The 12,691-nt window shown below is 46.6% G+C and overlaps 1 protein-coding gene across 12 annotated transcripts in view; it reads left to right on the forward strand.

Moving 5' to 3' along the window:
* Ptk2 (protein tyrosine kinase 2) overlaps positions 1-12,330 on the forward strand; it is a 296,868-nt gene extending 284,538 nt beyond the window's left edge. For 9 of the 12 annotated variants that reach the window (XM_045143862.1, XM_045143858.1, XM_045143861.1 and 6 more), the window contains 4 exons: positions 1,757-1,765; positions 2,996-3,151; positions 4,372-4,452; positions 11,084-12,330. In XM_045143862.1, the coding sequence (XP_044999797.1) occupies positions 1,757-1,765; positions 2,996-3,151; positions 4,372-4,452; positions 11,084-11,296 (459 nt within the window). In that variant the 3' untranslated portion in view covers positions 11,297-12,330. The remainder of the gene's footprint in view (positions 1-1,756; positions 1,766-2,995; positions 3,152-4,371; positions 4,453-11,083) is intronic. The other 3 variants (XM_045143860.1, XM_045143863.1, XM_045143865.1) reach the window with 1 other exon arrangement.
* Positions 12,331-12,691: the final 361 nt, after the last annotated feature.

Raw genomic sequence — 12,691 nt, forward strand, 5'->3', positions numbered from 1 at the left:
TTTGTGCATCTGGCCTTACATGGGCACTGGGTAATTGAACCCAGACCGTCAGACATTGCAAGCAAGTGCCTTTAACCAGTGAGTAACTTTCCCAGCCCTTTTTTTATCATTTTTCAACAATGTAGTTTTGGTACAGAAATGTTTGCCCTTAATTGTATATAAAACAATTCATCCAAATCACATTTAGCCAGAAGAGTCTTGTTTTCTTTCTTGGCTTTACTTTCTGTGATTCTTCTGTTGTGGTTGTTTTCATAATGGTGAGTCTGAGCCAAGGGCCTTGCCCATGCTAGGGTGGTACTCCATCTGGAGTCACAGGTACCAAGCTTAGTTTTCTTGGTTTCAAGCACCTGCCTCAAGGATTGGAATTGGCTGTGTCTATAGAGGGTACTAGATTCTCATTAACTGCCAGCTATAGGATGTCTGAGTTGTCAAAACTCCAGAACATAGGAAATCAATGATAGATGTTTCTCCAACCAAGCTTTGACTTCTGCAATGTCACTATGAAGGGTTTCTGAAGGCATCACAACATATAAAAGAAGTGACTTAGCCGGGTGTGGTGGCGCACGCCTTTAATCCCAGCACTCGGGAGGCAGAGGTAGGAGGATTGCCATGAGTTTAAGGCCACCTTGAGATGACAGAGTTAATTCCAGGTCAGCCTGGACCAGAGTGAGACCCTACCTCAAAAAGCCAAAAAAAAAAAAAAAAAAAAAAGACCTATAAAAGAAGAAAAAAACAAACTTAAAATAACCTTCCATTAGACCTGCTCAAACCAGAGTTGTTGGATGTCTTGACGGAATTCTCCTCAATCTTGTATGCATCTTCCTGTGCTAACAGGAGTTTGAGCAGGCCTGGCCTGGAAAAGAGAGAACATGGCATCATGATTCTCAATAGGCTGAATAAAGTACAGCAAGTCCTGTCTTGAGATGAGTCTTTCAGTGCCCAGGAGAACCCTGGATGTTGCACCTCTGAACTGAAGGTGCTGTGGGACTTGCATGCCAAGGGTGCTTGCTTTGAGATAGATCTTTGGACATGAGAGAGTGCTGCATGTCCTATTCACTACTCTGTCCAATCACATCACAGTAGGAAAGCCGGGGGTTGGGCTATGGAGACACAACAACAAACGAAGCCAGTCAATTTAGAGAACAAAAGTGCTCTCTGGTCATGTTGACAACACCCTATGTCTGTGATCCTTGAACTTGGGAGACTAGAGGATCCATCACCATTCAGGCTACATAATGAGACTCTTTCCAAAAACAGAACAAGCCCCTGGGTTGGAGGGGCATTCTGAGGGCTTATACCCAGCCCCAATCAAGTGTATGTTGGGCATTGTGTTGGATGCTGCTACCACATACAAGAACTGAGAGAGGAGTAGTTGCTGCCATGTCCTTTGGAAGTCAGGAAGCAGACTCCTGTGTTAAACACATCCTCCTCTCTCATGAAGAGCTGCACTCTCTCCACTCTCATGGCTGCCAGCCACCCCTCAAAGACTTTGCATGCTGTCCTGTTCATTTATCTCATGGGAACAAGCGTGACACATGACCGGATTTGTAATACACTGTGCCCTGAGCAGACCCCACACAAGGGTCCTCCCAATAACTAGTGAACAGGGAGCAAAGGGCAGACTTGCAGCTGGCGCCTGGGTGTTCTGCTCATATGTTTTATGGGGGGGTCCTGCTGCCTTATTAATAGTGTTTTTCTTTTTTCCCTTTCTCTGATAAATTTCTTTAACTTTTCCTCACCTTCCGTTCGACAATAGCCATGGAGGGTAAGCACATCATGTCTGTATGTCTGTCTGGCTCGCTGTATCACACTCAGCTCTCCGCATGTGATTCTGAAGTAGCATGTGGGAAGCCAAATGGGAGGGCACTCTGGCTTGATTTGTCACCTCTTACGACCAACAGGTGCCAAAGTTATCATTCATATTTGCCAGAAACTAAGACATGAACATCTTTGTAGTGAATGAGTTATTCTTACCCTTTTCTATCACAAAATGGTTTATCTGGGGTGTACTTGGGCTAAGACACCTGAGCATCCCAAAATGGGCACTCACTGGCTTAGACTGGATGCCATAGCAGACCTGTGATTAGACAGGTGTTATACTGAAATTCAGTCCTTCTGAAACATGCATATGCATGTACACACACACTACCCTTTTTTTTTTTTTTTTTTTTTTTGGTTTTGGTTTTGGTTTTTTGAGGTAAGGTCTCATCACTATGGAGTCTCAGGGTGGCCTCGAACTCACGGCGATCCTCCTACCTCTGCCTCCCAAGTGCTGGGATTAAAGGCGTGCGCCACCATGCCCAGCTACACTACCCTTTTTATATCTCATGCAATTATAAGCAAATTGAATTTTTGAACACTACAAAGCATTTCTTGGAGTGCCCAGATCATTTGTAATGTGTGTACATCTGAGGTTTTATCATTGCTCTTTAGGGAGGCAGTCAAGGCCTAGACGCCTAGGTTCACTTAGCAGTCAGCACACAGCAGGCAAGAAGCCCATGCCAGTGGACTTGAGTGGCTTTCTCTAAACAAGGCACACATGCATCCACAGTTTTAGACTACATACTTGGGGTTTGAAGAAAGCTGAGGTGCTTAGTTGTAACAGAGTGACTGATCATGAGCAGGTCAGTAGCTTTCTCGGTACATGATAAGCCCTTGGTGTAAATTGTCTGGGTTGTTGCTCTTGTGGTGAATGATTTGGGAGTCTGGGGACATTGAATCACTTCTGAAAGAATCTAGGGGGCTTTTCTCTAGTGTGTATGATTCCATCTCATTTCCTTTAACTGAGCTCAAAGTTAGAAAATAATCACAGCCTTGTTTATTTGTCACTGGGATGAATTACTGCAGTGTCATCCTCAAACTGAACCATGTTCTGTACAAACATGAAAGTCACCTTCCATCTGCTTTGATCTCTTTTAAAGACCTTCGAACTTAACTGTAATGATGGCATACTATCTGATTGAGGGTGGAAAGTGACCAGCTTCTATGTTCTCAGCTTCAGCCCCAGGAAATAAGCCCCCCTCCCACTGCCAACCTGGACCGGTCCAATGACAAGGTGTATGAGAATGTGACAGGCCTGGTGAAAGCTGTTATTGAGATGTCCAGCAAGATCCAGCCAGCCCCGCCGGAGGAGTACGTCCCCATGGTGAAGGTACAGTGCATGCGCTCCTAGGAGAAGCAGGATGGTCTTATTTGACAGAGAAAGACCAGGTGTGCCAGGTCCTTGAGGCACCACAAATGAACTCCAGATACATGCACCGCTTTGTGCCTGGCTTTACATGGGTACCGGGGAATCAAACCCAGGCCCTCGGGCTTTGCAAGCAAGCACTTTAATCACTGACCCATCTCTCCAACCCTCTTGTTTTGTTAAGGCAAAGATTTACTATATGGCCTGGGCTAGCTGGCCTCAAACTCAAAGTGATCTGCTTTCCTCAACTCCCAAGTGATGTAATTACTCATCTCCCTCTTCTTAAGATACTGTCTCATGTAACCCAGGCTGGCCTCAAACCACAGCAATCCTTCTGGCTCATCCTTTGAAGTGTTGAGATTACAGGAGGATGCTACCAGGCCCACATTCATTTTACAACTCTACCATATGGTTTTCATATTTATTTGACAGAGAAATAGGGGGGAGAGAGAGAGAATAGGCACACAGGGCCTCCTGACACATGCGCCCCCTTGTGTACCTGGCTAACATGGGTCTGGGAAATTGAACCTGGGTCCTTTGGCTTTGCAGGCAAACGCCTTAACCACTAAACCATCCCTCCAGCCCCCTCCCCCATATGGTTTTAGATGGAGTATAAGATTCAAAGGGGCTGCTAGAGCCCAGCCACCTTACCTTCAGCCAATGGGAACATAATACCTCCTTGATTGGCCTTGAGGACAGATTCTTTGTGCTCATGAGGAAAGATGTGTCGTTTGTTGGCCTGTTTTATGTGCCAGGATGCTTGGAAGCTGGGATGAGAAGAAAAGGAAAAGGGCCTACCCTCCGTCAGGATGCTTTGCATGGGAGCATCTGTCCTTGAGACTCTTCCACGGGGCAGAAGATAGGTAGATCTGAATCTGCAGGGACAGAAGTCTTATGTCCAAGGTGGTGTCAGTACTAGATTAAATAAGAAATTTTCCTTACGTAGGCCCCCCGATATTTAAGGGGGAAAAGCAGGAGGATTAATGTCTTTCAGGCCAGCCTCGGTTACAGAATAAGAACCTGCTTCGCAAAAGAAAAGAACGGAAAAAATAAATGAAAAGAAATTTTTCTTACACCTGGTAAAAAAGAAACAAAAAAAACAATACATAGCTGAAGGAAAACTGATTAGTGTTGTCTTGAATGCCTGTGTGTACCTAATGTTGTCTGTGATCCTTGTCTGTTAGGAAGTGGGCTTGGCCCTGCGAACATTACTGGCCACTGTGGATGAGACCATTCCTGTCCTCCCAGCTAGCACACATCGAGAGGTAGGTAATAGTGCTGGGTGGGGACACACTCAGGGATGGCTATGAGGCTGCCTTAGGAGTTTATTGTTGCTATGGCAAAATGCCTTAGATGAAAACTTGTTTCCAAGATGATTTTCTGTGGCCTCATGCCTCTGTTGTTTCTGGACCAACCGTGGTGAAGCAGAACACAGTGCTGGAAAAGCACGTCATGAAGCAGTGCTCCTCTTCTGAGAAGCCTGGAGCCGAGAGGCAAGGGGTGGGCCAGCGGGCAGGGGAGGAGGTCTCTGGACAGGATATGCCCTGTAGGCATGCCTCCAGCACTTCTTTCAACCAGGCTCTACTTCCTGCTACCAGCTATGGACTCAGCAACAGATGAATCCACTGCTGAGGTCAGCACCCTCATAACCCCATTGCCACCTCTCACTAGCACCCTCACAGCCTTGAACACACGAGTGTTTCAGGGACGCCTGATGTCCTCAGCAGATGCTGAAGAAGGCTACTCAGTTCGTGGCCAGCAAACGTTGGTCTGTCTGTCCTATTAGAGATGGCTTCTCACTGACACTGGTCCCTGCCAACACTTGGTTTTTCAGCAAAGAGCAGGAGGAGTGGCACCTTGTCAGGTTTCAGAACCACTGAGTGAGGCCTTTCCCTGGAACACAGGTGGCTGGGAGCATGGGGAAGGCTCTGCTGACAGGAACATGCTGCTTCTCGTAACATGGGTGTTTGCAGTGAGGAGCTTCCCTTTGAAGAAGCCATGTGAAGGTTCTTGTAAATGGATGTTTCTAAATATGCTTAAAGGCCCAAAGTCTACCCAAAATATTGTCTCCTGGAAATAGTCATCAGTTTTGCCACTTTTCTGCTTAATAATCCTGGCTGCAGATTGGACTTTGACCTTGAACTCTTGATCCTCCTACCTCCCCTATGCCCAGCTTTTGCCAGTTTAAAAAAAAAAAAAAGTTTATTTATTTATTTATTTGCAAGCATAGAGAGAGAGAAGACAGACCGAGAGAGAATGAGTGTGCCCAGGGCCTTCAGCCACTGTAAAACAACTCCAGACAAATGCGCCCCCTTGTGCATCTGGCTTACATGGGTCCTGGGGCATCGAACCTGGGGTCTTTGCAGGCAAGCGCCTTAACTGCTAAGCCGTCTCTCCAGCCCCCACTTATGCCACTTTTAGCAGTTTTGTCTTTTATGACTTCCAAATAAAAGGTGACAACTGTGTGTTGTCTCTGTCTTCAGCAGCCCCAATCAGGTGGTAATCTGTGGGGACACACAGAGTACATTCTCACTAGACCCTGGGGTCTACAGATGATACCCTGAACCCCATGCCCCTCCCTATTCCTTCAACTTAGCATGCCCAGGGGTTCTGTAGTTATTTTTCTTTTTTGTTTTTTGTTTGTTTGTTTTTAAAATATTTTATTTTTATTGATTTGAGACAGAGAAAGAAGAGAGAATGGGTGCATCAGGACCTCTAGCAGCTGCAAACAAACTCCAGATGCATGTGTCACCTTGGGCATCTGGCTTACATGGGTCCTGGAGAATCAAACCATGGTCCTTTGGCTTTGCAGGCAAGCACCTTAACCATTAAGCCATTTCTCCAGCCCTGTCTTGGGGATTTTTAATTTTTTTATTGACAATTATTCTATGATTGTAGACAATAACCCATGGTAATTCCCTCCCTCCCCCTACTTTCCCCTTTGAAACGTCACTCTCTATCATACCCCTTCCCCTTCTCAATCAGTCTCTCTTTTATTTTGATGTCATCATCTTTTCTTCATGATGGTCTTGTGTAAGTAATGTCAGGCACTGCGAGGTCATGGATATCCAGGCCATTTTGTGTCTGGAGGAGCACATTGTAAGGAGTCCTGTCCTTCCTTTGGCTCTTACATTCTTTCCATCACCTCTTCCATAATGGACCCCAAGCCTTGGAAGGTGTGATGGAGATGTTTCAGTGCTGAGCACTTCTCTGTCACTTCTCAGCACTATGATGCCTTCTGAGTTGTCCTAAAGTCACCACCATTTGGAAAGAGAAGGTTCTCTAACCAAAAGTGAGAAGAGCATCAATATATGGGTATGAACATTAAGAGGATTACTGGGTAGTTTTGTGAGTGTTTCAGGGATTTTTATTTGAGGGAGAGAGAGAATGGGCACACCAAGGTCTTCACCCACTGCTAATGAACTCCAGATGCTTGTGCTTCCTTGTGTATCTGGCTACATGGGTGCTAGGGACTTGAACCTGGGTCCTTTGGCTTTGCAGGCAAGCGCCTTAACTGCTAAGTCATTTCTCCAGCCTGGTTTTATTCTTTATTTTGAAGGGATTTTTAACCCTACAAAAAAGTTGCAAGATCAGCACAGAACTCCTGCACATCCATCATTCAGTGTCACCACCTCAGCCTCTCGCCACATTTGCATTCTTTCTCCTGCTTTCTGGCTATCTGCACTTGAGACCTAGCCAAGAGCACGCGTGTACTCCTGTAACAAGGCTGTCCTTGTGGCTTCCCGCCCGTAGCTCTGAACCCCTGGTGGCTGCACTGCAGGGTGTGCTCCAAGTCCATGCTTCCAGAGAAGGAGCAGCCTGCACTGTGCGTTACATGACACAGCCTGCCCATCTCCTCTCTGCGGCCTTCTTCCACACGCAAGTTACTCAGTCACTTTGTCTTCCATGACACTGACTTTTTATTTATTTGGCCTTTTGATATAGGGTAGTAAAGACTGGCCTGGAACTCTAAATCCACCCCCACTTCCCAAGGGCTGGAGTTCAAAGCATTCACCAGTTGATATTAACATTTTGAGGAACACAGGTCACAAGATTCTTCAAGTGTGGATATATGTCCTAAGTAAGTAGGGGTATTGCACCTCCAGCCAGCAGCATACTGAGGCAATAACAGGGTCCTGTGCAGGGTGAAGGAATGTGCATTCACCTCAGGGCAGTCCACCCAGCTGTGCTGATGGTTCTCTGCACTGATTAGTCACACTTTTAAATGATTTGAAGCTCATAACCAAATAGGAGCTGTCTGCCTCGTGCTCTTCACGGGGCTGAGAAGTGCAGGTGCTCCATGGGCTCAGGGCAGGCAGGGGCTCTAACCAGTGGTGCCGCCACAGGAGTCTTGCACACGGTCTAGCTCACTCTGCAGTGGAAGGTGTTTTATAATCATTGAAGTTTATTTCTTTTAGCCAGGCATGGTGGTGCATGCCTTTAATCCCAGCACTAGGGAGGCAGAGGTAGGTAGGAGGATCTCTGTGAATTCAAGGCTGCCCGGAGACTACAATAGTGAATTCCAGGTCAGCCTGGACTAGAGTGAGACCATACCTCAGAAAAAAAATTAAAAAGCTTATTTTCTTGTTTATATATATGGTGTGTGTGATGTGATGTGTGTGGTATACGCAGGCTCTCTGCGGCCTTCTTCCACACGCAAGTTACTCAGTCACTTTGTCTTCCATGACACTGACTTTTTATTTATTTGGCCTTTTGATATAGGGTAGTAAAGACTGGCCTGGAACTCTAAATCCACCCCCACTTCCCAAGGGCTGGAGTTCAAAGCATTCACCAGTTGATATTAACATTTTGAGGAACACAGGTCACAAGATTCTTCAAGTGTGGATATATGTCCTAAGTAAGTAGGGGTATTGCACCTCCAGCCAGCAGCATACTGAGGCAATAACAGGGTCCTGTGCAGGGTGAAGGAATGTGCATTCACCTCAGGGCAGTCCACCCAGCTGTGCTGATGGTTCTCTGCACTGATTAGTCACACTTTTAAATGATTTGAAGCTCATAACCAAATAGGAGCTGTCTGCCTCGTGCTCTTCACGGGGCTGAGAAGTGCAGGTGCTCCATGGGCTCAGGGCAGGCAGGGGCTCTAACCAGTGGTGCCGCCACAGGAGTCTTGCACACGGTCTAGCTCACTCTGCAGTGGAAGGTGTTTTATAATCATTGAAGTTTATTTCTTTTAGCCAGGCATGGTGGTGCATGCCTTTAATCCCAGCACTAGGGAGGCAGAGGTAGGTAGGAGGATCTCTGTGAATTCAAGGCTGCCCGGAGACTACAATAGTGAATTCCAGGTCAGCCTGGACTAGAGTGAGACCATACCTCAGAAAAAAAATTAAAAAGCTTATTTTCTTGTTTATATATATGGTGTGTGTGATGTGATGTGTGTGGTATACGCAGGTGTGTAACAGATGTGCCCCATGCATATGTGAAGTCCAGAGGAGAATATGCAGTGTTCCTACTCTATTGTTCATCCACATACTTCCTTGAGACAGTGCTGGTTTGATTCAGGGGTCCCCCATAAACTTAGGCGTTCTGAGTGCTAGGTTCCCAGCTGATAGAGATCAGGAATTAATGCCTTCTGGAGGCAGTGTATTGTTTGGGGCGGGCTTATGGGTTTTACAGCCAGTTTCCCCATGCCAGTGTTTGGCACAGTCTACTATTCCTGTTGTCCACCCTCTGCTTATGCCATCATTTTCCCTTGCCATCCTGGAGCTTCACCTTGAGTGTATAAGACAAAATAAGCCCTTTTTTTCCCAAAAGCTGCTCTTAGCTGGGTGATTTCTGCCAGCAATGTGAACCTGACTGCAACAGACAGTCTCACACTGATTGCAGAGTTAACCCTTTTCACAAGCCCCTGTTCTTCAGTTTCTGCTCTCCCACACCCCCAGCACATGTCTAGAACTATAGATATCTGTAGTCACATTGATGTGAGAAGCTCTAACCCATCTTCTAGTCCCATTAAAGTTTTTTTTGAAGTTTAAGTTTATTTGTGTGTGTGTGTGTGTGTGTGTATATGTACGTATACGTATGTATGTATAGGTATGTATGTATACGTATGTATGTATGTGTGTGTGTATACACACACACACAAACATATATATGTAACAGGGTCTCTTGCCTCTGCAAACAAATGTCCATCCAGCTTTACATAGGTGGCTAGGGAATTGAACCTGGGCCAGCAGGCTTTGTAAGCAAATGCCTTCAACTACTGAGCCATTTCCCAAATAGCAGTTGGGTTTTTTGTTGTTGTTTTGGGTTTTTTTTGGGGGGGGTTGTTTTGGGGGTCTTGTTTTTAAGTAGGATCTCACTATAGTCCAGGCTGACCTAGAACTCACTTTGTCGTCCAGGCTTGACTCAAAGTCTCTGTGATCCTCCTGCTCAGCCTTCCGAGGGCTGGGATTATAGACATGAGCCCCATGCATTAAAGTGTAGGACTTTCCTGTGCTCCTGCTGCCCTCTCCCATTCCATTCCTCTCCCTGCCTGGGAGCAGCTACAGTCAGCCTCATTTTCCCTGGAGGCATCACAGACCCTTCGCCCACTCCCCAACAGAGCCTTCCTCACTCCTGCCCAGGCCTCTACACTGGCTCTTCTTCTGCTGCCCTTGAGCATGGCCAACCATGAGGGGCCACCTTCTCTTAAAGATTCCCCCTCACCCTGGCAGTTACCCCTGCTTCCATAGCTGTTTTGCTATTTGATGACTCCTCCCAAATCCATTCTCAGGACCTGCACCAACTCTTGACTCCAGCTGTCCACTGGACATTAGTAGTTTGCTCTTCCTCCTCTGCCTTCCCAGGCAGTGACATCACCACACATCGGACATCTGTGTCCCATTCTGCCCCTCCACACACACAAGTACAGGCAGATTCTCATATCTTCACAGCACCAATGCCTGTAATGGTCTCTTGTGTCCCCATCCTTCACCCTGCCTACCACCCATCTGGATTATGTCATCCCCCTTGCTCAGAGTCTTCTGTGCCACTCACTGCCACATTCATGAGAGTGAACGCTAGCTGGCCTACTTGTACACGCTAGGCCAAATTTCAGCTGTCCTCTATAAGGTCATTCTGAGGCAGAGGACTGGCCCTCTTTGTACGTATCTGTCGCGGTTTTTGTTCAGTGGGCTCCCTGCACACTTCTCCCGCCGTGTCCAGTGCTGTTTTGTGTCTGCAGACGAATGTCAGGGCTCCAGAATCTTAGAAGAGCAAGTGGCTGAGTGGCTGCTGGTGAATAAACAGACCTTCACCTGCCTGGCCGGGCAGCATGTATGTTCCGTGGCTTGTCCATCAAGGTGCCACAAGCGTGTCTTCTCCTGACACTGACCAAGCATTTCTCTGCTGCTATGGAGAACAGACAGACAGAGTTAGCATAGTAAAAGAGGATGCTTGTAGTTGTCCTGGATTGGAGTCAAATTATCGATGTCACCTTCAGCAGGCTACTGCGTATTGTACTGCCCGAGTTGAGAGCATTTGCACTAGATCATGGCTGGGGCGAAGTGAGTCGGCCACAAGGCAGAGAAAACTAGGAATGGTAGGAGCAGATCCGACCACCTGTGCTCTTGTCATGACATGCATACATGGGGTGCAGTGGCTGTGAATTCACTTCCCATCCTGGGGTTTTTGTTTTGTTGTTTTTGTTGGTGTTGTTTTCAAGTAGGGTCTTGCTGTAGTCCAGGCTGACCTGGAATTCACTGTGTCATCTCAGGTGGTCCTCGAACTCACAGTGATCCTCCTACCTCTGCCTCCCAAGTGTGTGTGTGTGCCACCACACCCAGTCCTTTCTGTTATTTCTGAGGGCAGTTTGCTTAAGGGAAAGAAGTTTCTTCTCATGAAGGCACCAGACAAGTGCCCAGTGTTGGCTCTCCTAACCCGCTCTTCTTTTTTCAGATTGAGATGGCTCAGAAGCTGCTGAACTCCGACCTGGGTGAGCTCATCGGCAAGATGAAGCTGGCGCAGCAGTATGTCATGACCAGCCTGCAGCAGGAGTACAAGAAGCAGATGCTGACTGCCGCACATGCCCTGGCCGTAGATGCCAAGAACCTGCTCGATGTCATTGACCAAGCAAGACTCAAACTGCTAGGACAGACGAGGCCACACTGAGCGTCATCAGGCGAGAAGGAAGTCTTTCTGCCCTTCGGAGATGTTCTCTAGCCTTCCACCAGCAGCGAGGAATGGCTGTTTCCTCAGTCGCCAGCACTCGCAGCTCCCACGGAACGACAGCTAGTTTTGAAAATCTCTCGTCTGCATTTGACCACATTTAGATTGGGTTCATTTTTGTTATTTTTCTAAATCATAATGTTCAGAAAAGTCTGGATCCAAAATGTGGATTTTTCTGAGAATGGAAATTGTGCAGGAAGAAGCTTTGAAGAGTCACAAAGGACAGTTGGTATTTACAGTGGGTTGCCTCTCATTGGAAAATGCATTAGTGGAATGGCTTGGGGACCATGTTAATTCCCAGCCCACCGTTGCTGCATTGGTAGAAGAGCAAAGAGTCTGTGAGGAGTCCAGGAGGCCGCAAGACCTTTCAGGCCAGTTCCTGTCCAGGCTGGACACCCTTCAGATGCAATATGCTAATCCATTTACAAGGAAGGAATATAAAAGCTGTATTTTGAAAGCTTGCTTCAGAAGAAAGCTACCACCCTTTCTCTCCCTTTTTACTTTCCCGTGGATACTGAAGCACTGGGTTGCGAACTAGCTATAGAGCAGGACTAAAACTCTTGTCTTTTCTCACCAGAATTCTGTGCCAGTTTTTTGTAGCAATGTAATTTCTCTTGGAAGCAGAAATGCTTTGTACCAGAGCACCTCCAAACTGTATTGAGAAGACGTCCCAGGACCATCCCTGTTTTCCATTTTTATATAATTTATAAAGAAAGATTAAAGCCATGTTGACTATTTTGTAGCCACTGGAGCTAACTAACCTTCATTGCGTCTGTCTTCCCAGGAGAGAATCCCATGCAACAGAGACTGGGGGAATCTGATTCTCTGTAGATGTGCAGTTGTCACACCATCTGTTCTGTTAGGTGATTTTGAAGAGTATGCCCTCCCTTTAGTTGTTGGGGGATATAAATTATTCTCAGGAAGAATATAATGAATTGTACAGTTACTTTGACCTATTAAAGAGGTGGCGCACAGTGCTCTTGTTGCAGTGGCCTTTGTTTTGGTTCTCCTTCAAATCACTTTCAATTTTCAGGGGATATGTGAGATCCAGTGATGTGTGGAAACACTGATTACTGATCTTCTCTCTCCCTTGGTTTTCTGTGCAAGTGAAGGACTCACCACAGCCAAATGTCTGGCTGAACCCACCGTTCATTTCTCTTGGGTTCAAGGGATTTTAGTTCTGTTTTCACTTTATATATGTGTGTTTTTAATATGTATTTTTTGATAGCCTCCATACTTACTTGTTTTCACTTTTTGAGAGTGGGTCTCATTTGGAGCCCAGGCTGGGCTGGAATTAGTAATGATCCTTCTGCCGCAGTCTCCCGAGCACTGGGGTTA

This window comes from Jaculus jaculus, chromosome 2, assembly GCF_020740685.1.
Source record: "Jaculus jaculus isolate mJacJac1 chromosome 2, mJacJac1.mat.Y.cur, whole genome shotgun sequence".
NCBI classification, from domain to species: Eukaryota; Metazoa; Chordata; class Mammalia; order Rodentia; family Dipodidae; genus Jaculus; species Jaculus jaculus.